This window comes from Semicossyphus pulcher, unplaced genomic scaffold, assembly GCF_022749685.1.
Source record: "Semicossyphus pulcher isolate SPU_LCO1_2020_fin unplaced genomic scaffold, fSemPul1.0.p SCAF_16, whole genome shotgun sequence".
Taxonomy (NCBI): domain Eukaryota; kingdom Metazoa; phylum Chordata; class Actinopteri; order Labriformes; family Labridae; genus Semicossyphus; species Semicossyphus pulcher.
The window spans coordinates 11632144-11659755 of record NW_027211670.1 but is presented as its reverse complement, the minus strand read 5'-3'; the positions used below and the strand labels follow the sequence as shown (position 1 = coordinate 11659755).

The following is a 27612-nucleotide window of genomic DNA, read 5'->3' as shown; positions in this document are numbered from 1 at the left end:
TATGGTTTCACCTTGGGTGCATTTCGCCGTGGGGAGGCACACATTTTATTTTAGCTAGAAATTTGACATTCAAATGAAAGATAAATGTCCCTGTAGCACTGCAGCGCGTCTGACTGCTCTCCAAACAGAGAGGAAACATGAAACAGGACGTCAGGATACTGTTATTGGGGGAGCGTAAGTCATTTCCGCTGACGGCTAAACACAAGCTAAAAGACTAGCAAACATTAGCTGTTGTAGCTAACTAAGCTAGCTACTAACTTGTAGTTGAATTTACCTCGGTTACTCCTGGTGGCACGGTGCCGACAATTGTCTTTAAAAGAAAATGTTAATGTTATGCACTAGTTAGGTCCTATCAGATAACATTTAAACGTTGTGGCCACTTTCTAACGTTCGCATTTCCGCTATGCTAACTTAGCTCAGAATAGAGTTACAACTTTAAAGTTGTGTACGTTTTAAATTAGGGGTTGGCTAAAAAGATACGTTTTTTTTTTTTAGTTTTTTTGACGGGCTTTTTGTCTGTTTTGGTCTTCTGAAAGCCACATTATTAAATACTCATGTATTTTAATTTTACATGATTAAAAATCTTAACAGTTATTTAGAGAGCGCTGATATATAAGCGAGCGATATGTTAACGTAGCCTTGCGTTAGCTGCACTCAAGCAGTGTTACAACAGTAAACCTGTCGTTTATTTAACAGCAACTTCTGGCGACCTAACTACAATTGTGACTTTTTGAATAACCTATCATGTCACCGTCCTTTACTGCACGGGAAACACTGATTTGTTGAACAGTGTGTAGAGTTGTACGGTTCAGTTTAATGACAGTTTATATGCAGTCATTTCAATGACATATGATTAATATTGACTGTTTGATTCAGGGGCTTTGCTTTCTTCTGTCCATATGAGGTCAGTTCTTTACTGATAACCTAAGGACTATTATCTGTCTTTATTTCATTATTTCAGACACATAGGTCCACATCAAAACACAATACTTACATTGGATACACAATAAAAGACAACGACAACAACAGAGGCATAAAGACAGGAATAAAACCATTTCAGTTCATGAAAGTTTCTATGTTGATGTGAACATAAGTCCCAATCAGCATAAAAAGCACAATTAATATAATATAAATAGACAACAATGAAAGGATAAAATAATAACAGTTTGCAACTGTTATTTACAACCATTTTTCCAATGTTTCCAGAAGCAAGAAAAACACCTTGTGTCACTTAGTGTGGGTTGACATAGTGCCATCATGGTTACATTTTTAAACTTAGATAATCGACTTATAAATTTGAACATTAAATTTCTAAGCATGGCGTCGAAGGTTTGAACATTATTAGATACAAACATATCACCTGCATACTCGTCCACCTTGGTACCTTAAGTAGGATTTGGAATGCATTATTGTATGCCACCTGAAGCTTTTACATTTTAGCTTTACTGTAGCTACACCACAGGTGGGCTATGTAGAGTGGAGTACAGTAAGCTCTCAAAAGCTCTGTTTTAACAGCAACTGTGCTTAGCTATTAACTAACTAGCTAGCTTACTTTTTACATAATCAGCAGCAATCATTACAAATTGGGGTCTTTTTTATGGGGCAGCTCTTCTCATTCCCTTCATGTTTCCTTCTCCAACAGCCAAGGTGGGGAAGACATCACTCATCATGTCTTTGGTTGGAGAGGAGTTCCCAGAAGAGGTTAGTGTCAGTAAAACTCTTCAACACTGCTCTACATTTAATATACATTTTCTCAACATCCCTCAACACCTGCCTCAGTAAGCTGGTTTGTCTTTGTGTGGTTAAGGAAATTTTTGCTGATGGTGTTCACTGTTTGCAAGCCAATAAAATTTCCATTTGCATTCTGCAGCTTACTTTGCATTATAATGAACTCTGTATACCTAATCTCATCTAACTGGTGAGATAGGCAGACATCAATGCTTCAGTTGTAAAACACATTATGTAACAATAACGTTGCGTTTCTTTTAATCTGACTGAATTTCAGCCCGTTTTTGAAGCATGTTTTTGTGTTTTCCAGCAGGCTTTGGCTTAGTTTGCCTTGATGAAATTCCTCTGGCCTGTTATGTACTATGTTGCCAGTGCTGATCTTTTTTTAAACCCATTTTTAATTACTTCTTTTGGTTTAATTAAACCTTTTAAATGTGATATACTTTAGGTACAATGTTGTTTCACATTCCTCATGTATTCTATTCATACACAAATGGTATTAACGACTTACGTATACAGACAGCTTTATAGTAATATCTGAAAACATTTGTGTGCCCATGCATTTTGCCAAACAGGAAATGTGTATGTGTGTTATGGTAGGCTGTAGCCCAATTCCAGTAATGGTTGGTAGTTCATCTGTGATCTGCAATCTCTGACAGGTTCCCCCCAGAGCTGAAGAGATCACCATCCCTGCTGATGTGACTCCTGAGAAGGTGCCCACACACATAGTGGACTACACAGGTAACACGATCCGAAGGCTTACATGTGGCACCACCATAAATTCAGTCATTTAATTGGGTCCAATACTTTTGACACATTAATACAGCAGTTTAGATTTGTGTATTTTTGTCTCTCTCTCCAACAGAAAAAGAGCAGAGTGATGAAGTGCTTAGAGATGAGATTGTCAAGGTAAGTCAGTGAACATCATCCTTTTTGACAGTTTGCTTTTATTCTTTGTATACGATGATAAGTAGTTTTTTTCATTCTCCAACCACACAGGCTAATGTGGTGTGTGTAGTGTATGATGTCACCAACGAGGACACAATAGACAAGGTAAGTCACCTGGTTTACAATGTCTCAACCAGTACAAGCATCCCACATTCTGTGCTCCAGACTTCATTAAACAAACAACAAACTTGTGTAACACTTTGCTGCTTGTTTTCAGATCAAGACAAAGTGGATCCCTTTAGTGAACGGAGACGCAGAGAAAGGGAACAAGTATGTATCGGCTGTGTTATCTGGGCTCCTTCATGAACTTTGCTCTCCTTCCTTCTGTTTGCATGTGTAATGTTGGCAAACTTGGAAGTCTAGGAATTTGTGCCTGTTCTCACTAAGTTGCCCTTCATAAGACTTAAGAGCATCAGCAACGTTCCCAGTACTGACTATTTAAAAGTTTTACATGATATCCTATAATACAGAATAACCTGTATTGTGACGTCATTTTTATACACAAGAAATCATGTTGCTGTATTGAGAGTTAACCTGTTCATTTTTTACACCAGAGTTCCCATCATCCTCGTGGGAAACAAGTCTGACCTGCGCTGTGGGAGCTCAATGGAAACAATCCTTCCCATCATGAACCAGTTCTCTGAGATTGAGACGTGTGTAGAGGTGAGGCCGTACTCTCTCAGAGACTTCTAATCTGGTCGGCCTGCTAATCGCTGCATTCTGCACACACATGCCGACCTTGCCAATGAGATACACACACACTTTTTCAGACTTTTGCACATGCACACTTCATCTGACTTAACATAAAGTGTCTAAAAAACCCCTTTCTGCTCTTTTTCTCCTTGTCAGTGTTCTGCAAAGAACTTGAAAAACATCTCAGAGCTGTTCTACTATGCACAGAAGGCAGTTCTTCACCCCACTGCTCCTCTTTACGACCCTGAGGACAAGCAGGTCAGCCATTTTTGGAAATCAGCTGCTAACTGGGGAGTCAGCCTGTCCGCTTGTCTGTCTGTCCCAAACCACCTATTTATATATGTTCATACAAATGATTGGTTAAATAATAATATGTTCGTCTATATTACTTTCCCCTAGCTCAAACCGTTGTGTGTCCGAGCTCTCAGCAGAATATTCTACATTTCCGACCAGGACAACGACCGAATCCTCAGTGATGCTGAACTCAACTGCTTTCAGGTACCATTAACTTTACTAAATATTTTAATGCTATTTTTTAAACTTTAAAGTATGTTTGCTTTAAAAACTCATTTTTTATGTGCAGAAATCTTGTTTTGGAAATCCTCTGGCACCTCAAGCCTTAGACGACGTGAAGACGGTAGTTTGGAAGAACACCAGCGATGGGGTGCAGGACAACGGGCTGACCCTAAATGGTAAAAATCAGTAATCGGAGACATGTTGCAACCTTACACCGCGTTGTTTTTGTAAGGTCACACTCAACTAATGGCCGAGTATTGCTTCTCTTCTTTTCAGGTTTCTTGTTCCTTAATACATTATTTATCCAGAGGGGCCGGCATGAAACCACGTGGACTATTCTCAGGAAGTTTGGTTACGACGACAACCTCGAGCTGACTGACGACTACCTTTACCCTGAGTATGTCCTGTGACACCTTTTTACTGTGTCTATTAATTCAGCTGTAAAATTTTATATTGCTGACAGTTAAACAGCAGGTTATCATGAAGTAGTGCTGGAGGTTTAAGATCCCCATGTGTTTCCATTTGGCTTTAGATCTTACGAACTGGTATTACCTGTGGACCTCTCAATATCTGTGAATGTCTTTTGTTCTTTCAACAGACTCAGCAGTTCTTGCATGTAATTATAGTGAGGTTTGGAAGAAGTTGTTACACGAGGCCTTGACATCATGTCTGTTGGATAATGTCTGTAAAACATAGACTTTGCTTATTGTTTGTGAATGTTAATAATTTCCAAAGCACATAAGGACCCCAGGTAATACTAGTCCCATTACATTGGGGCTTTTGTCTGAGATGTGTTTGCACACATGAATCGGGAATGCCCAAAAATCAAATTAGGTCTCCATGATATTGGGAAAAAATACAGGAATTATACCAGATAAATGCAGTGTGTTTTCATGTCCATATAAACAATTAACAATTATACTTTCTTGTAACTTTTAAGTCTATTTTCTTAAAACATAACAAAACAAACCCCTCTCCTACATTGACCACACTTGGTTCAGAGACTCTGACACCTTTATGAAAAAATAGAGAGAGTTCAGGTAGAGCGACACGTTTATCATTAAAACAAATATAAACAGACTTGACGGGCTGCAGTTGTTACTTTACGTTTATTTATTATGTTTATTCTGCGTGATCATGTCTCCTACTTCCTGATGGCACACACAACCTCACGCTGTGTGTGCGCTGTAGGTGTAGTCGCTAAATGGAAACACTCTGCGGCACGTCCGCCCTGTGAGCGGTCTGCTTATGTAGCCACAGCGTTAACCAGCACCGGGACGCTTGCTTGTTTACAGTTTACAGGCAGGTGACACACAGACTCTGCAGCACAGCAGTCAGTTCACTCTGTGCTCTGTCTGATATCACATTTGTGCAGTCCTTCAGCAGACTTTTCCTGCAGATTAGAGTTTTCGTTTTGCACCGAGCAACAATAAAATAACAGCTTGACATGTTTCACTTAATGTGCTGCACTATCGCACGTCCTGCGATGTGATAACTGCACATGCACACATCGCAATTGCGATTGTTAAACGATATATCCTGCAGCCCTAATCCAAATACCTGCTTGTTTTTTCCTTGTTCTCAGACTAAGAGTTCCTGTCGGCTGCACAACAGAGCTCAATCAGTTTGGTCACCAGTTCCTCCAGCGGCTGTTTGACAAGTACGATGAAGTGAGTAGCATTCCTAGATTCCTTTGGGCTCAATGTCCCACGAGATGTTAAAGTGTAAAACTGGAAAATTATGTTGTGAATTTAAATTTCTGTATTTCTTTTTCCTCTTAGGACAAAGACTCTGCCCTGTCACAGACGGAGCTGAAGAACCTGTTCTGCGTGTGTCCTTACATGCCATGGGGCGCAGAGGTCTACATGACCGTCCCAACCACAGACGAGGGCTACATCTCGAATCACGGCTTCCTTTGTCAGTGGACGTACGTATCTCTGCTCATTCTTTATGATTTTATGTGATGGAAGGCACGCACTAACACTTTGGTGAACACTTCTGCACTGTTCAAAGATCATACGTATCAATCCCTTCACATGCAGGCTTTCTGCTTATCTTGACATCCACCGTTGCCTGGAGCACCTAGGATACCTAGGCTACCCAATCCTCACTGAGCAGGAGTCACAGACCGCAGCAATCACAGGTGTGTGTGTTTATTCTTTTAAATGGTAAACAATCCCAATAAACAGCATGTAAATGAGAGGTTGACAATATGGGAAACATATTCTACATCCTCTTAGCCGTCTCATCGTAAAGCACTGTAGGAGGATTACTAGTCTTAATCCTGTCCTAATAGATTTACATACATATGCATTCAGCCTTGAGATGTAAAGGAATAGCTCAGCTTGAATTGTTGGTTTGCTGCGCATGGGTTGACACATTTACACATGCATGCTTTGAAACTAGTTCACCCTCTACACTTAATTAACATTTTGTTCTTGTGATATAAAAAGTAACAATTACTAAGTGATAACGCAGTAAGCTGTTACCTCAGTGTATATTTTAGTAGTGTCTCTGTGCAGATGAACTGTCTGTGAACCTGGAACTGGCACACTGAGGCTGGTTTGTAGGGAAAGCTTTGACAAGATTGGGGAATGTTACGTAATATGTCGCAGTGCTGCTAATCACACACAATGTGTCTCGGTCTCAGAGGTGAGCACATTAAGTTGGCTCTGCTGTTGAAGACAGAGGGGACAGAAGTCAATACATGTTTTAACAAGGGGGCTTATTGTGACTTAAGTGTTTATGTTCTTTTATTGTAGGTTTATTTTTAGCCACGCTAGCAGTGAAGAGGACTAATCCTAAGATTCTGTGATTTCCTGGTTTTAATTCTTGTTCAACAGAACAGCTGGGGCTGAAACGTACAGTTTAGACTGATGAACAGTTGAATCAAGGTTGACACTATAGATTGGTCCTGCATAAGTTGAGTCACAGATTTGCTAAAAAGAAACTACAGAAGAAAACCCCTTTTTTGATTTGCTGAACAAGCACTTTCCCGCTTCAGAAGGAACAAGCAAAGTTTTCTCCCATCAATGGTCACGACCCAAGTGTTTGTTTCCCCTTTTTTATCTTTAATTATTATTTCATAATTTTATTTTCTAGTCAAACGTGTTTTTATACCTACATGTCTCTTTTTTCCCTTTGATTATAAACCTGTTGTGTGGTGTTGTCTGACACAAACTGGCTTAGCAAACCCTGCACTTACACCTGTGTAATGTGCACCTGCATTCTATTCTCAACCTGGTTGTTATTCCTGTTCCCCGAACAGCCACTAGAGGTCACTTTATCTCAGGTTTAAGTTACTCTATTTATAAACTAACTTTACTATAGCATGAAATACATTTGATCCTTATGTGTTAGTATAGTATTATCCATAGTATTTGTGTAAAACATATTTTTCTTTTGAACTAATGGGGATATTTTCACATCATTTGCTATCATTCTTATCCTTTATTCACACTTTATTTGCACGCTTTATTGATGCGATAAATAAATCAGGAGAGAACAGGCTCATTTGTAACCATGTAGAAGAACTTAAGCGATAGCTGCTGTCAGATTTTCTCACCTGCTGCAGGAGTAACAACATGTGCTTTGGCCTTTTGAATGATTATGTCTATTGCCTATCTGAGGGCTATTATTCACATTGCTTTGAAAGCGCTTTGCTCAGAATGATGCCACAAGACTTAATTATGCAAATTGCAAACATCTGAAAAACAGAAAAACCATTACCACTTTCTATGTTACCATTTAGTGAGGTAGGAGAGATTGGCAGCCCTGTGTGCATGGTGTTTATATGCTGTGTCTCTGCTTGTTTATATGTGCAGTGACACGGGAGAAAGAGGTGGACCTGGAGAAGTGCCAGACACAGCGGTCTGTGTTTCTCTGCAAGGTGATCGGACCGCGGGGGACGGGCAAGACAGCCTTTCTCCAGGCCTTTGTGGGCCGCAACATTGTGGTACGCCGCCATCTGCTCGTCTGGAGCTGGGAATATTCAATGCTGCGTTGTTAAACTGTGATAAGCTTGTAACACTTTGCATCATCATCAACATTGATTTTTTTTTTTTTTTTTCTCTCTTCCGTTTTTACAGACTAAGGAAAATTCCAGCAGTGCCTTCTCCCCATATGCCATAAACACTGTCCAAGTCAGCAAGCAGGAGAAGTACCTTATTGTAAGTCGCTCCTATCCTAATCTTAATTCTGACCCTTGACCTCTGACCCTGACTAAATCTTGATCCATACTTTTCTTCTCGCCTGTGCAGCTCAACGAGGTAGACGTGGAGGTGGAGTTCCTGAAGGCATCAGACGCTTCCTGTGATGTTGCTTGTCTCATGTACGACGCCAGTGACCCCCATTCCTTCGATTATTGTGCCAGTATATACAAGGTCAGTCACAGCAGAGGTCACTGGAGCATTTAGTGAATGAATGATAACATCAGGGTTTATTTATGTTGCCCGTCTACTTAACACAGTTTGTGCTATTGCTTGCACACAGTCATCCTAGTTAATAATAGAGTGTAACAACTTACTTTCCCTCTTGCAGTTTCTATCACTTCACACCTCAGCAAATTCCAGAGATTTGAAAATTGCTGCGCTAAAAGATCAATCATATTAGAGCTATGATGGAAGTAATTTGTTTTCCTCCTACTGATGTACGGTAATTTCATGGTGCTCAGTTCCTGTGGCTTACATGCTCAGTTTATTGCCTTACAAAACTAAAATATCCAAATGAAAAATCGATTGAAAGTAATAATTGGGCAGAAAATAAAAGAATCTGGAAAGTTGTTTATTCACGCGCTCTGTAGACAGCAGGGCTCCGACGCACGATGTAATGAATCCAGCAGTTCACAACGCTCAAATGAGAAATGTTGACCTGCTTCATTATTAGTTTACTTCAGCATTTATTCAAATGTTTATTCACCGGAGAAAATACACATTAATGAACTTCAACAAGATTACAGATGAGTAATAAATAACTAATAAATAATACATGTTTCAGAGTTAGCTAACGAGCTCATTTGTATGCGTAGGTCCAAGAACAGGTTATAAGAAATTAGTACCTAATAGCAAATCAATACAATCCTCCAACAATTACTAAAATGCAGAACAATACAAGACATGAATAGACTGAGGTCTGTACAGTAAAGGTCTTTTCAGACGGGGGGCTACACTCCGCCTGCTTACCCGCTTGGATCTCAGGGTCTCGCTGCACTCCTCATGTGAATAGACAGGCACACAAGAGCTCCACGAGTAAATGCCAGGCGCTCAAGGCGTGGTAACCATGGAAACGGCTTCTGTGCACTACTGTATCCCTGCCAGTACAACTGTATTTTCTCTATAGGCTATAACAACTAGCTAAATTAGCATAGTTGTAATTGAACAGTTACCAACTAACGTAACGTATAGCCTGGCTTAAGTTGAAACTAACGTTGCATTACCTGATGCGTCTAGTCTTGCACCGATGCTCTGCCATGCAAAGGCCCTCCTGTTTATGTCCCAGTAACTATGTCCACAAAGTGGTTATATATCTCCCGGAACTCACATACAGCAAGGATCAGTCTCTCATCCGTTGTGATTTTTGTGGTTACTACCTGCACGTCGAACTTTCAATTCTGGCTACAATGAGCACGACCGCGCCAATTTCACGGGATTGCGCCCGCTTGTCGCTCCGCCTGTCAGATTGCCCGCCCCTCCCTACCTGCCCGCTCGCCTCTCATTAAAAATGAATGACTAAGCGTGTCAAACGCTCCCCGCCTGAAAGGACATTTATTCTGCAGTTTCAAGCGCGAGACAGCCACCAAGCTTCTCCTGGAATCTCAGAAACTATACTTCACCAAAGACCTTGAATCTTGAAAGACTCAGACCATGCCTACAAGTGGTTAGGCCTGCTCATAGAGATAAAACAATGGAATGGGGCGCGGGTTTAGGTCAGTGGTAAACTCTGTATAAGCGTGTCCCATATACAGAGGCTACAGCCCCGGGTTTGACTCCCACCCTCGGCCCTTGCTGCGTGTCATCCCCACTCTCTCTTTCCCTGTTTCCAACACTATCCACTGTCCCCTCTCTGTCAATAACAGTACAGATGTCAACATCTTTGTTTTTTTGTAAGATTATATTTTTGGCTCTTGCCTTTACTATATAGGACAGACTGGGAGTCGAACTTGGGATCAGTACGTCAAGGACTGTAGCCTCTATACATGGGGCGCCTGCTCTACCGACTGAGCTAAACCGGCGCCCCACAGATGTCAACATCTGTACTCCTTCCAGAAATACATAAGACAAATCTGAATGTTCAATGAATAATTAAGGGATTGAAACAATAAGCAATATTCCTAGCTGCAGTATACATGGTGATAACGAGGAGGACATTTGAATCATCCTAGTTTGTTATTCTGATTATTAGGGAAATAAAAGAGTCCATGTAAACAGGAACTTTACTTGATTACTATCTGACGCCCAGGGCAATAACTGCAGCTCTGCTCCGAAAGTTTTCCCTTAAAGACTTAAACAGATCATTGTCCTTTTATGTGCCATGATTTTCATCTTCTACAGTTTGTAAAGTTTATGATATTGCCTGGATTTTAATCAGGACCCCATTCATTTTTTTAAAGGTAGATTATCCTCTAGTAGCTGAAGTTTTCACTGTCTCATTTCTCTCTTAGCAACACTACATGAACAGCAACATCCCCTGTGTGCTGGTCGCCTCCAAGGTGGACCTTCATGAGGCCAAGCAGTTCCACGGGATGACTCCAGCAGAGTTCTGTTATAAACACCGACTGCCTCCACCGCTGCCCTTCTCCAGCCTGTTCCTCGACTCCACCAGCAAGAACATCTACAGCAGGCTCGCCTGGGCTGCGATGTACCCGTACGTTCTATTCAGACACGCTGAAGTCACTAGGATCAGTTATATGAGATATTGTTTGAAACACTGAGTGATTAAAAGGTGTTCTGTAGGGTAATAGATATTTGCTTTGCTTAGCCGAACCTTAATGATTTCTTTTCCTTCAATCTGCAGACACCTGAACGGTTCAGACATGAGCAGCTCATCATTCTGGCTGAGAGTGGCGTTGGGCTCGGCTGTAGTCGCAGTCCTGGGCTTCGCGATCTACAGAGCTGTTGTCAGAGTGAAATGATCAACAACCAGCTGCTCAGCCTGACGCTCCATCCATCCATCAGCTCATCCATCAAGACCAAACCTAACGAGACCAGATCCAGAACCGCCGCAGTCTGCATCATTTTACTTTGTTCCCCCAGGAAACTTTTTACACCCCGCCCTTTTCTGACTCCTTCACTTTGCCCTACTGTCTTGAGTGTTGATCGCAATAGTCAAAGGGCGACTGGAAGCTACTGATCATATTAATCCCCACACTGCTGCGCCCAGCTTTATCTGCCTTACATCGTCCAACCAGGCTCGCTAGGAGCTAGCCTGTCTGCGCTCGGCGCATAGAAACATGAAGAACTGCTCGTGTCCAAACAGGTGCTTTATAGGAGGGGAGGAGACATTTGCGTCTGATCTATTGCTACCCCCTCAGATATCTGCTAAGCGTTCATGCTGAGATTGGAGAGTTTTTATATACAGGCTGTGTTTGCTAAGCTTAAGATTATAAAATGCCAAATTGACTAGACTGAAGAACCAAAGGGCCGAACATTCAGTTTTTAACATGGCATACATTCTGATCGGCTGTCGGTTAATCTCTTGCAGGAGCTCCTTAATGAACAATTCTTCCTTCTGATCACAACAGATACATGTTCATATCCATTTTTTTGCCAAATGACTCCAGCTGCAAAGAGTAGTCGTAGCATGTTGTTGCCTGAGAATGAAACATTTGAATGATTTTAGCAGCGAGGCCTCCACGTTTGTGCCGTTGCAGGGAGAGATGATGTGCATGAAAATGTTTGTTGATGCATTTGCAGGAACTCAACTATAAAAGAAAGCCAAGAAAACCTTAAAATGCAGAATCTGGTCAAATAGTATCCATTCAGTTTATCTCAAATTGAAGTATTTTTAATCAAGACTGAAACAGACTGTTTTTTCTATCTACACACACCTGACACTGTGCATACACTTTGACCTTGTTACATAATCTGCCATCGTCTTGTTTTCCAACATGAGCCTGTCATGTTAAAGTCTGTTCTGTTGCTTCATTCAGCTGGGGACCTGCTGTTTTTTTTCCCTGCAGAATACACTTCTGTGACTTTTAAAAAGAAAATGGCTGCTTTCTTACTTGAACTGATTTAGATGCTTAATAAAAGACCAGACTGGGTGGGGACCTTCGCCCGAGAGACGTTATGGATGTTGTGATGAAAGACGTGTCATGAATGTTCATGTAAATATGTTGGTTCTGTTTTTACATAGTTGGTTTGTAGTATCAGATTTGTTTTCGTGGATTTGTTGTGACTAGTCTCCAGCATTCAAACGAAAGTATCAGACTACAAAGACCTTACCACACGTGTTTAAACCTCTGTGGTACTTTTTGTTTAGGACTCAAAAAGATATAATTCATTCTCCTTTATGCCATATTTCGCAATCTCAAGTCTTTTCTTGCTAAAGTAATGTGTTGCAAAGGTTGTATTGTGCAGTACTGTCAGAGCTAATTAATTACTTTGTGTTAAAGCAACACAAACGATTACCTTTTTTCGCCTAGCATCTCAAAATGCAAGTCGAGTCTGGCTGCTCCGCTTTGATCATCCTGCCTGAAGCTGTTCCACAAGGTTAGTTTGATGCTCCTTCACCTGTCTTTATAGATGATAATGAATAGACGTGCGTAGAGGATAATGTGCGTGTAATCTTCACTTTCATCAGTGTGACTCCAGCCTGTCTGCTGCCGCTGCTGCCCTCTCATCCCCTAATCTGGCGAAGAGGAGTTCCTGCAAGTCGCCACAAGATGGCAGTGTCGCATGGCAGGTGAGAGCCAGGACAGTAAGCACTGGGTGTGTCTGCAAAGCGCCTCCTCGCTGCTGAGGAAGGTGGATGTTGGGATTTAGAGTTTAAATCCATGTGCTACAAAAATCAAGAATAAAAATGGGAATAAATTACGGGAATTAACTTTAATGTGATAACGTCGGGACGGTTATTGGTCGCACTCAGAGCTTTTTCAGACGTTGTTTTGCAGGAAACTTCCCAGTTAAACGTCTTGACCTTGTTTACCACTAATCTTTTCTCTTAGGAGACTTTTTTCTGTGCACCTTTGTTCCCTATATTTCCCAAAAGAATCTCAGGTTATTACCAATTAATACATATGAGTCATCAACACCATTATTATCTGCCACGTGGTTAGTTGATAAAACAAATATAAGGTAAATTCAACAAAAAGCACCATTGGTTCTATAACCTTAAGTCTTTTTTTCATGGTGCTTCTGCAGAGCCCATTGCATAGTCTAACTTAGGACATGATAACTTGCAGTCATCCTAACTCAATATTTGCAATGCTACATGTGCATAATCAGCCACTACAGAGTACCATCCCTGTCATCGGAGCTCCCTTAGCTGGGCTTTGTCTCCAACATCTTTGTGCACAATAGCTGCAATTTTATGCTGCCTGCTAAAGAGGTTACATGCCAGAGATATATAAATATTTATGTGTAACCGCATGAAGGAGACAGTGTTATGAGGCATTTTGATAGATTACATTAGGCCTGTTATTCACTCAAATGCCCAGAATTCCTCAGTCCTCCCCACCGAGCTTTTTACGCACGCGTAAAATACGCGCAAGAAGTTTACGACAACAGTTTGTAGAAGATGACAAAGGTTTAATGAGTATCAGTATAAACAGTCTTTAAAAGTGAATGAACACAGTGAGATGTTTTATCTTATGAGTCGTTTTTAACATGAGAAAATATACAGAATGGAGCTTGAATGACAACTATAGAGCCTTTAGGAAAATCTCGCTGACGTCCACTGGCCATGGTCTGTACATTGTATAGGCTCCACAATGCTCACCATTGACACACTTGTATTTTCAGTATGACCCCGTGCACAAACAAAAACTATTCATAAGTTTAACTGTATATACATTTTTTTCCTTTTTCAGCCTATATGTACCCAAGGATCAGAATGAAATGAACAGCATTATTAACGCCAAATAAAACGCTCACACGTATTTCTACAGCATCTATAGGCAATAGTGCAATGGAGAAAAAAACTTAGCTTAAGTTTTGCATGAGACCTTACAAAAATAATACATATACGAAAACATTTCCTTAAGTATTTACAGTCACTTTCTCATATTGTCCTTTTACTTCTTTTTTGCTGACTTCGCTGCCTTCTTTGCTGGTTTGGGCTTTGGCTTGGCTGCCTTCTTTGCTGGTTTGGGCTTTGGCTTGGCTGCCTTAGTTTTCTTAGCTGGTGCCTTTTTGGCTTTCGTTGGTGTCGCTTTCTTTACGACCTTTTTCGCTTTCTTTGCAGCTGCCTTCTTGGGTTTTTCGGGCGTCTTGGTCACCTTCTTAGGCTTGGACGCCTTCTTGGGTTTGGAGGGCTTCGCTGCCTTCTTTGGTTTGGGCGCTACCACTGCCTTGGCTGGTTTTTTGGTGTCCTCTGGTTTGGCCAGCCTGAAGGATCCGGACGCACCGATGCCTTTGGTGTGGCGAAGCATCCCGCTGGCCACGAGCCTCTTCAGGGCCAGTTTGATCTGGACATCGACGTTGTCGCCCACCTTGTAGTTCTTCCTCACGAACTTCTGAATGGACTGACGGGACGCTCCACCCCGGCTCGCGTCGTGAACGATCGCCGCTTTAATCATGTCCGAGTATTTGGGATGAGAAGCCGGCTTCTTAGGCTTGGCTGTCTTTTTGGCTTTGGCTGGGGCGGCTGAGGTCTCTGCCATGGTCACTTTTGTTTTGAGTCAACAGAAAAAAAAGTCCAGGAGGTGTAATCTCTCCCGACTCAGCTGCTACACCGGAGTGTCAGGAACAGCGGAATAAGACAAAAAGCTCGATCACAAATAAAGCTTTTCCCCAAAAAGTCCGAGCTGCTGGACAAAGCCACACTTTCTGCTGTCACCGTAAAAATGTTGCTATAATTGTCCACACAAAGTAGCGCGTCAGTACGCCGGATCACTTAAGTGTCTTATTCCACAGGCGCTCCAGTGAACCTATGAAGCCTATCTGCGGACGTGATTGAGAACACCAACTGCCAGCAGCTGATCTAACGGACTCCATGGAACTGGCGCCGTCCCGTTTGTGTTTCTTCGTCCTCCAACTCCTGACAAATATAAAAACTACGAGGCAGAACCGATCCACAAAACATCACGGGCTGATAGCAGAGACATTGGGCTTTAAGGGGAAACACTTGTTCGTCTTCATCCGCGCCGGCGAACAACTTTTATTCCCGGAAAACCCGCTGGAAGTAGCGCGTGCTGTGAACAATTTTGCACAATTCCCGTTAAATTGACCCAAACAGACGGAACCAGGGGGAAAAACACCCACTGCATAACGAAATCTAATCTATGCTCAAACGGATGCACGCGGTTCGGCGGATGTAGATTTTTGTTTTTGCTTTTAATACATCGATACATTTCCCCAACTAACACAGTCCGGCCATTGACTTTGAGTGACGTGGTCGAGATTATTTAGTGTTAAACCTCGTATAAATTAAATGTCACGATATGTAAGTCACAGGTGACACTCGGGACGATAATATGGGTTTATATGGGTTTGAATGGGGCGGTTGGGTTCGCTGTGTTTGCTGCTTTTTGGACGGATTTGGTTATAAGTGTCACTATGGCAGTAGCCACTCGCACTCCATTGTCAGGAAAGTTGCCAACACCTCCAAAGATCAGGGATTGTGATACCGGGTCAAAATAATGATCACGGTGGTTCGGATAGGGGTTTACATGACTGCTATGTGACCAGGTGTGAGTCCAGCTGCCAGGGGGGCTGCAGCCGTAACCAAAGTCCTTCAATATAGGGCGCAGTGATAGCTTTCTATTGTTCAGGAACTGGCGCATCAGAGCTCAGTCAATACCAGCTTTGACATTTGGTTTTCCTCGATTCTATAAGGGTCTGCACTGACCCTCTTAAGCCACAAAAACCTCCAAAATAACAAACTTTACTCTAATTCTCCTGTTTTATTTCTTATTTTATTATCAGGTCTGATGTCCCTCCCTGCAACGCCATTTTGATTCTTATATGAAAGTCACAGGCACTGGAGCAGGGCTTTCCCCCGACTTTTATGGCTTGCTTATCTCACTTATTGGACGCTATTTAGTTTTTTGCATAATAAGCAAATCGGTGTCATCACACATCACACTCAGAGGTGCACTGGACAGACAGGCACTTTGTAAGAGAGGTGCTGCTACATTGTGGACTAGTAGGATACTCATTCAGAGGCAGTAAGTGTCCACTGTTTACATAAACATTCTGCACAATTACATTTATATTGCACGTGCGTTTTGTGTAATGTAGCCGACATATAATGCAAATATTCAACATTAAATTAAATGTAGTGCAGACAGTATGAGTCCCTCTGCCTCCACCTGTGTCCTCACAGTGAGTTGACGAGGATTGTTTTGCTTTTTGTTGCTGTGTGTCAGTGTGCGTCTCTCTCTCTGTGTGCGTGAGTGTGTGTGTGTGGGTGAGTTAGTAGGTTAGTGAGTAGGGAGGGACTGAATAAGTGAATACGAGGAAAGAGAGAAAGGGAGGGGGGAGAGAGTGAATGAGTGAGTGAGAGCTGAGCTGAAGAGGGAGGGGGGGGATGAAAGGGTGAGTTGTACTATAAAGCGCACGTGCACAGGAGAGGGAGGGGGAGTAAATAGATGACAGGGTGAGGGAGTGGATAAAAATACTGGCGCGGTTAAATGGTTGATTAAAAGAGGGATGAGATAATTGTGCATTTTGGAGGTGATGTGTTTATTTAAATATACATAATAATGGATTTATGATAATATGAACAACATGCCTATTGTTTGGCGCGCATGTTCTGAGCACGTGCAGCAGCACCATATTTCGGCTTGTTATTCTTTTATTTAATTTTATTTTATTCGTAGTATTATTTTTTATAGCTCATGCGTTGTTTTTGTCACCGTGTTATTGTCTCTGGCCGCGTGCGCCCCGTTTAGGAAGCAGTGGTGAAAAAGCAGCAGCCAAACACAGACTCTCCCCCGGTTAGACCACTCCCTTATTCCGCCGACATAGGGACGTCCTCCGCGCTGACTGGACCTCCCGAGCTCTGCTATTTCAAAGTCATTATCAGTATGATGAGCTGTAACCTGATGACCAGAGCGTTTTATTAGGTCTCTGATAAGAAGGTGTAATTTATAGTGACCTGCCAGTATTATATGCCAATGTGTTTATGGTTTCAGGACTGGTGGTAAAAGGTTAGTTGATTAATATAATTGGTCGACTGACAGGAAATACATTTTGATGAATCATTAATCACTTAAGTCATTAAAGGTCAAACATCTGATGAGGTCAGCTACTTAAGAGGGTTTGCTGCTTTTTCTTGTCTCACATTAAAGTAAAGTGAATATATTTTGGTTTTGCACTCTTGGTCTGACTAAAAAGGTAAATTGATGATGTCATAAAGGGCCCTGGGAAGTGACAAGGGCATTTTCAGTTACATCTAGTGTTTAGGCCAAGAACAAAATCAGCGTTTATGGAAAAACATAGTTTAAAGACTTTACATTCTTGAAGGGTCTCAGTCCTATCATGGTATTATTCGCCAGACTCCGTAAAACGTGTCATCTGGCGGAGGCCAGGAAGCGCGCTAAACTACACTTCCTCAATCTAGGACGCCCGCCTCCGATGTCATGTCTCGTTCAAAATCGTCAGGTTTGAAATGTAGACTGCAGACCTGAAGAGTTTTTAGACGATCCACTGCTATATTCTCATCGTATTTCGGATTCTGTACCGCTCTGACCCATTGCCTGCAGCGATCAATGTCCTTGACTAGAAAACTGTAGTATTTGACTCCGTTCCTTTCAGAGGGAGGGGCGCAATGCACGCTGGGTGTTGTAGGAATGTAGAATGGGCGAAACCACAAGCTGTTTGTACAACTTTCTTCACAGCTATGGCGCCAATTTCAAATATTATTGCTTCTATCGATTACAGAGAACACCAGCTTTGACTGACAGTGGCAGTGTGGTAAGTGTGGTATCCCTCATGCCATTCTTGGTATATACAGAGAGTTTGCCTGCACACACTGAACTCTAACTTCCCAGTTTTCTCTTAGGTCATGTTAATGTCTGAAGTGGAAATATTTTAGGCTATATAATCTTAATGCTGGTTTATTTGTCAGAAGTCGGAGCGAGTCGAGTGGGAGCTGCATTACACATGAATATCCACGAAGACAGCTACACCATCGTGTCAGAAGTATTTTAGTGTTGCGTCTCTAAATTTATCTGATGCCAGTTTGTAATTTTAGCCGCCTAAAACCCCTCACAAGTCTTGTCCTGCCTCTGACCCAAAGCATGCTGGGTACCATCACCCACCGTTACACCACTGAAGGCCTCAGTGTGCTCCGTATCAGGGCTGTGGATCAGCTGCTAGAAGGTCCAGAACAATCCAGCGCATGATCACAGCGTACTACGTTAAAAGCTTTCTTTCTGAGTGGCTTTGTGAAGTCAGATAAAGTTGAGTTTAATCAGATCTGTTTTATTTACTCAGGTGGCAGGAAAAAGAAGGTCGGGAGGTGGGCTTTAGATTAGATCATTTCTTTATCTAGCGTGAATCCGCACTGTTTCTTTAAACTTTATAATTACATCACACAAAATACTTCTCATAGGATCTATAAGCACTTTCAGAGTCATTCATCACATACACATTAAAACATTTTCTCAACTTGAGATCATCCTCGACTTTAAAATTAGAGCAAAAGCACATTTTAACTTTCATAAGAACAAATAGCACAATAATAATAATTTAATTTGTATAGGACTTTTCAATACAGGTAACAAAGTGCTTCACAACAGTTAATAAAAGCAGACAGACAAATAAAATGAATGATAGAAAAGTTAATAAAGACAATAAAGTGAATCACAGAGACTTAAGTAGTGAGATGAAACAAGGGACTGACTCCGCAAGTCTGATCTCCTCTGGCAGGTCGTTCCAAACTCTGACAGCAAAGGCTCTGTCACATTTTGTGTTCAGCCTGGAATGGCCGGCAAAGCGCTGCTTCAGACTACGTTCTGGCTCATAGGGGGATAAAAGGTCACAAATAGAGGGAGGGGCTCGCCCGGGTCTGGTCTTAAACGTTATTAAAAGTATAAATCAATCCTACAATCAACAGGCAGCCAGTGTAGGGAAGCTAGAATTGGGGGGAAATATGGGCATCTCGTTAAACGCCTGGCTGCAGCATTTTGGACCGTCTGTAGGTGGTGGATGGACATTTGATTGAGACAGGTGTAAAGTGAGTTGCAGCAGTGCAGACATGAGGAAGTGAAAGCATGGATGAGTTCCTCCAGATCTTTGGCTGAGATAAGCATGTAGATAAATGCACCACATACCTCCATGCAAATGTGCATGCTTATCAGATTTGTTGTTGCTGTTGATAAGCATTTACCTCATACACATACAGTACATATTTATTGTACTATTGCCCTATTGTTAGGTACACTGTCAGCTACTTTACAGTTTAAGATAAACATTTTACTCAAAGATGATGTTCAAGTGAGACAAAGCTCCACTACCCATTGTTCCGCTACAAAAACAAGAAATACAACATGACTCAAATATAAGTGGAATATACAATATAAAGTTATATTGAAATTAATGCTGAGAGACAGGGCCTAAAACATTTACAAAATAAAGCTCAGTTAAAAGTAATGGTGGCAGTTACATTGACAGTTATAAGACCTCATATTGCTTAAAACATTTAAATAAGATAAATATGTAATAGTGCATTGTTATTTTAAAAAAGTTATAATACACAGGATATTGAAAGTTAAGTAATTTGCACATAGTAATAAATAAGTGGCTTTATTGCACATAATTTAATGTAATATATTGAAAGTTAGGAGAGGAAATGCTACTTGTACTGTAGGCTGTGGGACCAAAATGTGAGGTAAGTAGGCCTATCTTACACTGACTGATTGTAAGATTACTTAATATATAATAAGACTTTATATTTAGTTTAATAAATCAGACAGAGTCCACTTTTAAATGAGGACAATTCAATAACCAGTATAGTTGTTTCTAACCGTTACAGTCGAAGATTTATTTTGATTTACTTTTAACAACATCTCCAACATTGCTGCCATGGAATACACAGAATATGTGTTTCATCAACACACAGTGGGTTCTGCAGTTACGCCAGCAACATTGTTGTTACACTGGTTTGAACTCCTGCAGAGCGTTTCAAGTAAAACTCATGCAGAAATTAAAGACAACTGCGTACAGGTGTAATTTCTATTTTTTTTATAAATACAAGGACGCCCTAAGTCTTTGATCATATATGCGTATATGCACACATTAGTATATTTTAAATGTTACATGTCATTAAGTTTTACTGCCCATTACGCCTCAATGGATAGAACTGTGCATGTCTCGGTGATTAGACCTACACTAAGCTAACAGCGTGCCATGTTGAGACAACGGAAAGTGACAACCAACACACTAGCACTTTTAATACACTTGTCCTCGGGCCAGCCGTGGTGCTAACTGTGCTCTGTAGAGGTAGTGTTTGTGCGTTTAACAGTTGTGACAACACTTGGATGCGTTAGCAGGTGCCAGTGGCCAAGTGGTGTGCTGACTGCTGTGCGACCCAGCCAACAGAGGCCCGACAGTTTGGCCCGCAGCAAGGCGCTCTTTGTGAATGACTTACCAAACCCGCTCCCAAAACCCACCCCCCCCCCTCTTCTTAACATGCAGAGCAGGTAACTATTTCCACAATGTCAGCTGTCAAACGACCTCTCACATGACAGGCTCCTCATTGGACGCGGTGTGTCACAGCACCTGTGGGCTGTCAGTCAAAGCAGCAGGGATGACTCTAGCAGAGGCTTTTGTAAGCCATTGTCTTTTTAATGCCGCACGATGACACAGCGTTATGTGTGAAAGATGGGTTTTAAACTGTAATAAAGTAAGTATTTGTAATAACACTGTGATGCAGAGTTGCAGAACTACATTTCCCATGTTGTGATCTCAGTTATACATGAGTGACGTAATGACCACAAGCGATCACATCTGATTTAACACATTGCCGTTCAAGAATGCCACATTTAGCCCTAATCCCGACTTTAACCCTTGCCCCTTTAATGCTTGGAGACTTAGGCAGAGTACAGGAGTAACACAAGCTGCTGCAGCAGGCTGCCACTACACCGGAACCATTTCATTACATGTAGAAGTCTATGATGAAATATATCTTTCAAACAATTTTAATTTACAACTTTTTATTGATTTTTAAGATGGACAGCAAACAACATACACAAGTAAATACACAACAATTACCCCCACCCCTGGCGGCAGCCCCTCTATAACACAATCAGCCTTAATACAACAAAATGGAGAAAGAAAGAAAGAAAGAAAGAAAGAGAGTATGAAGGGACAAATAAATTAATACATTAAAAATAACTATTTCTTGGCATTTAAGATTAAACTAACATTTTTTTTGCTGCTGTCAGACAAACAAATAACACAAGCTTCTGATGAAACGAGAGAGCTAAAGAAGATGCATCTTTCAATAGGAGCAGCTTTGGACAATATGGAACGCTAATATCAAGTAGGTCAGATAAAGTTGTAGAAACCATTTTCCAAAAATACACAACCCCAGAGCAATTCCAGTACACGTGCAGAAAGGAACTGCTCTCCCCAGAAGAGCAGAGCTCATAGTCAGGAGAGGATATCAGCTTCCTAGGAGTGAGATACATCCTATGCAGAAATTTGAAGTGTATCATTTTGTGGTTTTTGGAAGTGCCATCTAAATTGTCCCAGACTGTTAGCCAGCAAATGTCATCCACAGAACAGTTAAGACCCCTACTCCAGACTTGATGCACTGGCAGAGGTTTGCATTCAGAAATTAGGAGTACACATATCTTAGAGCCTCTAGTTCGACCTCTCACATCTAACAGAGAATGAAGTGAATGAGTTGTTAAAGCTACACCCCATGGGACCCCATAAGTTCGCATTGCTAATCTGAGTCGGAGGTAAAAGAAAAGAAATTAGTTACCAGGGACGTTATATACAGAAACCAAATAATTAAATGATCTCATTCCTTTATCATCCCATATATCCGACACAATGTCAATACCTTTTGTGGACCATTGGGAAAACTGAAAGGGGGCTCCTCCGGTAATAAGATTGAAGTTATTAAATATTGGGCTATGAATATGCCATTTCAAGGAGGTCTGAGTGTGATTTTCTACTAACCGCCATGTAGACAGTAAAAAGGACATGATTGGACCCAGCTGACGTTTAGCAAGTTTCGGAGGCAAAGCAGAATAAACAAGATCCTGTAACCGATGAGGGTGAGCAACCTTCTCTTCTATTGGTCTCCATGAGATCTGAGCATTGGGGTCAAGCCATGTTGACACAGGATGCAATACATATGACCAAAAATACAATTTAAGATTTGGTACAGCTAAGCCACCATCGCTTTTACTTCTTTGCATTGTGGCCAACTTAAGATGTGGTCTTTTACCACCCCACACAAACTTAGAAATGACTTTGTTTAATTTGTCCCAATAGCCAGTTGGGGGAGGAAGGAGTGTCATATTGGAAAAAAAGTTGGAGTTGGGTAATTTTGTCCATCTATCCAAGTCTTCCTCTACTTGTCTTAGGATGTTTTGGAAGTTCTTTCTGGAAATAGATTGTAAAGAAGAATCAAGATCAATACCTAGATACTTAAAAGATTTAACCACTGGAATATGAGGTGGGAGTGTAGACGGGTTTAAGGACGGATTAAGAGGCATTAGTTGGGACTTGGACCAATTGATCTTGTATCCAGAGAGAGAGCTAAATTGGGCAAAGACGTCCAAAACATGAGGAATTGAGGAGGGGGCATTATTGACATAAAGCAGTATATCATCCGCAAATAAGGACAAAAAATGGTGTGTATTACAAAAAGAGATGGGTGCAATAAGGGGATGTTGTCTTATCTTTTGGGCTAGAGATTTTAGAGGAAGAGAAAATAGAAGGGGAGAAAGAGGACAGCCCTGGCGTGACCCTCTAGAAATGGAAATCGGGGAAGACCAGATGTTGTTGGCTGTCACCATGGCAGAAGGATTAGTATAAAGCACCTTAACCAGCTGAATGAAACCCTGACTGAAGAGCCGCCTCTCAAGCACCTCCCATAGATATTGCCATTTGAGCCGGTGAAAGGTTTTTTCAGCATCGAGAGACAACACAGCACAGGGTGACTTGATGTCAATCGAAAAGCGCAAAACATGGAGTAATCTGCGAATGTTGTCTCCCGCCAGACGGGACTTTATAAAACCGGTTTGGTCATGGTGCACAAGTTTGGTCATATGCGTCTCAATCCTGGGGCCAAGACTTTGGCGTACACCTTTACTTCGACACATAAAATGCTCAAGGGCCTGGCACCCCAGAACATGCAGGGGTCATTTTATTGGAGCCCATATTTATTGAAACAAATTCACGTAACTCATCCTTAAAAAAATCACAAAATTTCTTGTTGGTCAGCCTTTTAAACACAAGAACTTACCCATTTATTTCATTCTTTTACTGTTCTGTTATTATGTCCTAAACTCTACACTAAAAATACAGAATTCAATTTACATTAAATGAGTCAGTTTACTTTTTTTGCACATCTAAAAGAGGAAGCAGAAGTGTTCTGCTCAAAGTACTGGACACTCGTGACCTCTGATCCAAGCTGCTCTCACCAACAGAGGGCAGCAGCAGCTGAAACACATGATGTTTACAAATTATCATATGGTCTTAGACGTGGCTTAAGTGTGATCAGCACTGCTGTATTAACTCTGTTTGTGTGTTTGCATCACATTAGATAGGATTAAAGGTTGAAAGAATACAATAAATGTAGGCAGCAAAGACTTATGTTGATGATATATTCTGTAATAATCAGGAACTACCTGATTCTTTCAGGTGAACTCAGGTGAGACTATATCTGGTTCGTCTGCGATCCTTAAATACTCTGGTTTGTTCATATGGACGTCAGCCAAAAGGGCTGCCCTCAGTCCAGCATGCAACTGCAGCTGTAGACACCAGAGGTCTCTCCACTCCTCATTTAGCCTTCCTGCTGTGACTCCCAAACCTCACCACAAGAAGATGCTCCATAAGCCGGCGCTTGACTCGACGAGAAGAGGCGCTGTGACACTAAAATGTCAAAAATAGCGTCTGATGTTTAGAAGGCAGAGCTGTCCCTATATTGGGTGTGACTGTTACAGAAATGGGGTTTAAAGAGTGGATCCCCCCATGAACAAAATCACAGCATTTTTACAGAAATTCTTTCTCCTTTCAACCTCCTCACTCTCTTCTCCCTCTTCCATTTGAAGTCCCCACGAGATCCTCTAAGTAGAGCAGTGTGGACTAAAACTGTGTCATTCAGTGACCTGATTCATTTTTCTGCTGTGTTTTTTTTTTTTTTTCCATCATGCGGGTGATTCCCTCTATTGCACAATCGCTGCTGCTTGACATTCAGCAGCTCGAGTGTGAAGCACCAGCTATTTTAATTCACACGATAAGTTCAGGCTAGCAGGTCCCAGAAACACAACAGAAGCACTTGTCTTCTTAATTTATACAAGATGTTAGTGTTAATTGTATTTTACAGACGGTCTGTATGAGCGGTTTCAACCTTTGAACTCTAAATCTGATGGGTGCGTCTTGTAGTGAAAGTTCCATCCCTGCTTCTGCTGAGCTTTTAACTGTATGAATTGTTAATTTTCAGGGAGGAAGATGGCAGGAGGATTAACCAGAGTACTCCGGACAGGACTCACTTGGACATCCTGCAGAAGCATCCTGCCATGTCTGCCGTGGGTCCACAACAACAACCAACCTACATAGTGAGTTGTTTTTCGCTAAAAGTAAGCTACACAAAAACCTAATGTTTGTATTAAGAGTACCAACATACAATCAAGTGAATCTATGACTAAAATCACACAAAACTAAGCGAGCCAGTCTGTACAGAAACAACAAAGAGACAGTAGATCAGGCCAGCCACACAAAGGGCATCCCGAGCTCCGCTCCCAAACTATCAAAACAATAAATAAACTAAAGTAATAAACAAAGCGACAAAAACTGAACGACCAGGCCTCCATCCTCATAAAAAATACAGGAAGTAATAAAGGCACCAAGTAACAAAAACGCTTCATCAAACAGAGGGCCGCCGCTTCTGTATGAGAGATAGCTTCTTCTCCTCCGGGCAGGGCCGAGCACACCTGATCAGGAGCACCAGAGAGAGAGAGAGAAGAGGAGGAGGAACAAACAAAAGCACCCAAAAGCAGTGTGCCACACAGCCAGGCAGGGCCACACTTAGATTGATCGGTTTATTCAGGTTTCTTTCATCAAATGGTCGATTGTCTAACAGGACAACAGCCAAAAAACACAACACAAATAAATTCAAAAAGAAGACGCTTTTCTCTGCAGTCTCTCATTAATCTTGCCGAACCAAATATCTCCTCATTAAAAAGAAAACAAGATTTTTCTCCTACATCTCTTCCACCAGCAGGCTCAAAGAGTCAAAGCCGCTAATGCTCTCAAACACAAAAGAAAAAACACCTAAACTCTGATCTTCAGGAATGCCTTCATGTCTGCTTTCCTCTGTTCTTAGAAGTAAAGTAGCAGCTCTTATTGAGCACACGAGGTTCTTTATAGTATGTTTGTTTTATGGGTGGTGACATTTAACTTATTATTTGTTGTCAAATAGAGGCAAATATAACATATTTATTAGTTCCACAAGTACAGCTAATCCCAAAGGAATCACTGAAACAAACCTACATTATTAATTTGATCGAGTACTACAAGGTTGCATGATTGTACTTTGAAAAAGGTATCAGCAGGCTATTTGTCGTTTTAGATTATACAACAGTTAGTTCCAACCAAGTAATCTGATTGGGTAAGAGACATTCCATGAGTGCCGATATAAGCTGTGTCCCAATCCAGGGGCTGCAGCCTTCGAAGGCCGTATTTGAAGGCCGACTGCATCACAGAAGCGCATCGAAGGCTGTCCCATTTGGAAGGCTCCTTCAGATGCGGCCGACAAATGTGTCCTCCGTTTCCCAGGCCGCGAAGGATGCACCCGATGGATCCTTCGCGACCCAACGTATCCCAAGATTCATTGTACGGCAATTCAAACGAAATGGCGGACTTTTTAACGGCCGAGGAATACACTTTAACATGTAAACGTTTTTGGTTTCAACTCAATCGAATGGCAAGTGTTACACATGTTTAAGAAAACGAAAGGGCGCTTGAAACAAATTATCTTTGAAATAATTGGTTAACTTACGTGATGTTAATTATGCTAGCTAGTTAGCCCGCTAGCTACCTGTTGCTAGGTGACATGAGCGGTGTTTGGTGACGCAAGGGTAGACCAGACCCTCTCATTTCAGTTCGGCTTCAACGGTCTACGCAGGCTATAAATGGAGCATCCTCCGTGGACCGCCTCCTTCGAAGACTTCAGCCCCTGGATTGGGACACAGCTATAAAGAACAACATCACTGGGACTTTTCACTCTATGTATCACTCCGCCTCAGCCTGGTGTTCTGAATACTGTTAATTAACGTTACAGCAGACAGTAGCAGTGTCCCAATCCCGGGGACGCAGCCTTCAAAGGAGGCCGTCCACGGAGGATGCTCCATTTATAGCCTGCTTGGAGCGTTAAAGCCAAACTGAAGTGAGACGGTCTGGTCTACCCTTGTGTCACCAAACGACGCTCCTGTCGCCTAGCAACGGGTAGCTAGCGGGCTAATTTGCTAGCATAGCTAACGTCGAATAAGTTAATAATAAGGACGCTTTTGTCAGCCGCATCGGAAGGAGCCTTCAAATTGGGACAGCCTTCGATGCGCTGCTGTGACATGCCTTCAGATACAGCCTTCGAAGGCTGCAGCCCCTGGATTGGGACACAGCTTGGGTATTAATTGAGCTGGTACCACAGCAGATTCTTACTTCACTGGTTGATGATAAATTAAAACCTACAGATAAATGTACATGATAGAAACCGGCTGATCTCTGGTAACCTGTAGACATGTAGAAGTTCTTTCAGCTATTAAATTGACATTGCAAAAAAAACACTACTTTTTTTTGTTGTTGATCTCTAAATCTCTCGATTGAGTAACAGGGCTGAATTTCATCTCATCAGTGCAATGCATCCTAAAACTGCATGAGCCTTTTGTACACACAGACACAGCCCTATAGTTTGCACTCTTACAGTATGTGTTGTACTTCCCTCCTTTAAAACCTTGGCATAGCTTCTGCATTATTAACACACCTTGAATTCAGACCTTTAACGCATTTATAGCTCCCTTTTACCAGCAGTTTCCCTGACAGCAACACAACTATCCCCACGCACACTCCGATAAATAAACACCTGCCTTATGGACCTCGGGGTCATTAAGCTGCTGAGGAAGAGTGCAGACCGGGCCGTCTAATTAATGCGCCTCTCTGCCTCTCTGAAAGGCCTTGTTATTCTCTCACAGAGGCTGGAGCGGAGTTTGGGTCCGCTGCTCTCAGGCCTTGTTAGAGAGAGGAAGCAGGCCGCCGGGGTTCGCCCTGCCGTCCGCATCGCCGACATGAAGGGTTTAGTCAGGCTCAGGAGAGGCTGTTCAGCTGGGGACGCTTCAGGCTGCGGAGGACGTATATCGCTGGAGGCTTATCTCACTCTGTCAGTCAT

The 27612-nt window shown here is 41.9% G+C and overlaps 2 protein-coding genes across 2 annotated transcripts; one reads left to right on the top strand and one right to left on the bottom strand.

Moving 5' to 3' along the window:
• Positions 1–50: 50 nt before the first annotated feature.
• rhot2 (ras homolog family member T2) lies at positions 51–12157 on the top strand. The gene is made up of 19 exons (XM_069663867.1): positions 51–174; positions 1643–1701; positions 2388–2469; positions 2594–2637; positions 2728–2781; positions 2894–2946; positions 3231–3339; positions 3526–3627; positions 3769–3867; positions 3953–4061; positions 4162–4282; positions 5471–5555; positions 5667–5812; positions 5928–6028; positions 7710–7840; positions 7974–8054; positions 8145–8267; positions 10544–10746; positions 10897–12157. Exons 1-19 carry the CDS (start codon positions 138–140, stop codon positions 11012–11014), a joined length of 1857 nt encoding a protein of 618 aa, XP_069519968.1. The 5' UTR covers positions 51–137; the 3' UTR covers positions 11015–12157.
• Positions 12158–13616: 1459 nt separating this feature from the next.
• Positions 13617–14933, bottom strand: h1-0 (H1.0 linker histone). Its single transcript, XM_069664490.1, has one exon. It carries the CDS (start codon positions 14702–14704, stop codon positions 14117–14119), a length of 588 nt encoding a protein of 195 aa, XP_069520591.1. The 5' UTR covers positions 14705–14933; the 3' UTR covers positions 13617–14116.
• Positions 14934–27612: the final 12679 nt, after the last annotated feature.

Excerpts from the sequence above, each read along its gene's own strand:
- rhot2 (XM_069663867.1), top strand. The coding sequence starts at position 138 with ATGAAACAGGACGTCAGGATACTGTTATTGGGGGAGC. Across the intron at positions 5,813-5,927 it reads GGCTTCCTTTGTCAGTGGAC|GCTTTCTGCTTATCTTGACA; the intron begins GTACGTATCTCT and ends CTTCACATGCAG. Across the intron at positions 10,747-10,896 it reads GCCTGGGCTGCGATGTACCC|ACACCTGAACGGTTCAGACA; the intron begins GTACGTTCTATT and ends TTCAATCTGCAG.
- h1-0 (XM_069664490.1), bottom strand. The coding sequence starts at position 14,704 with ATGGCAGAGACCTCAGCCGCCCCAGCCAAAGCCAAAAAGACAGCCAAG.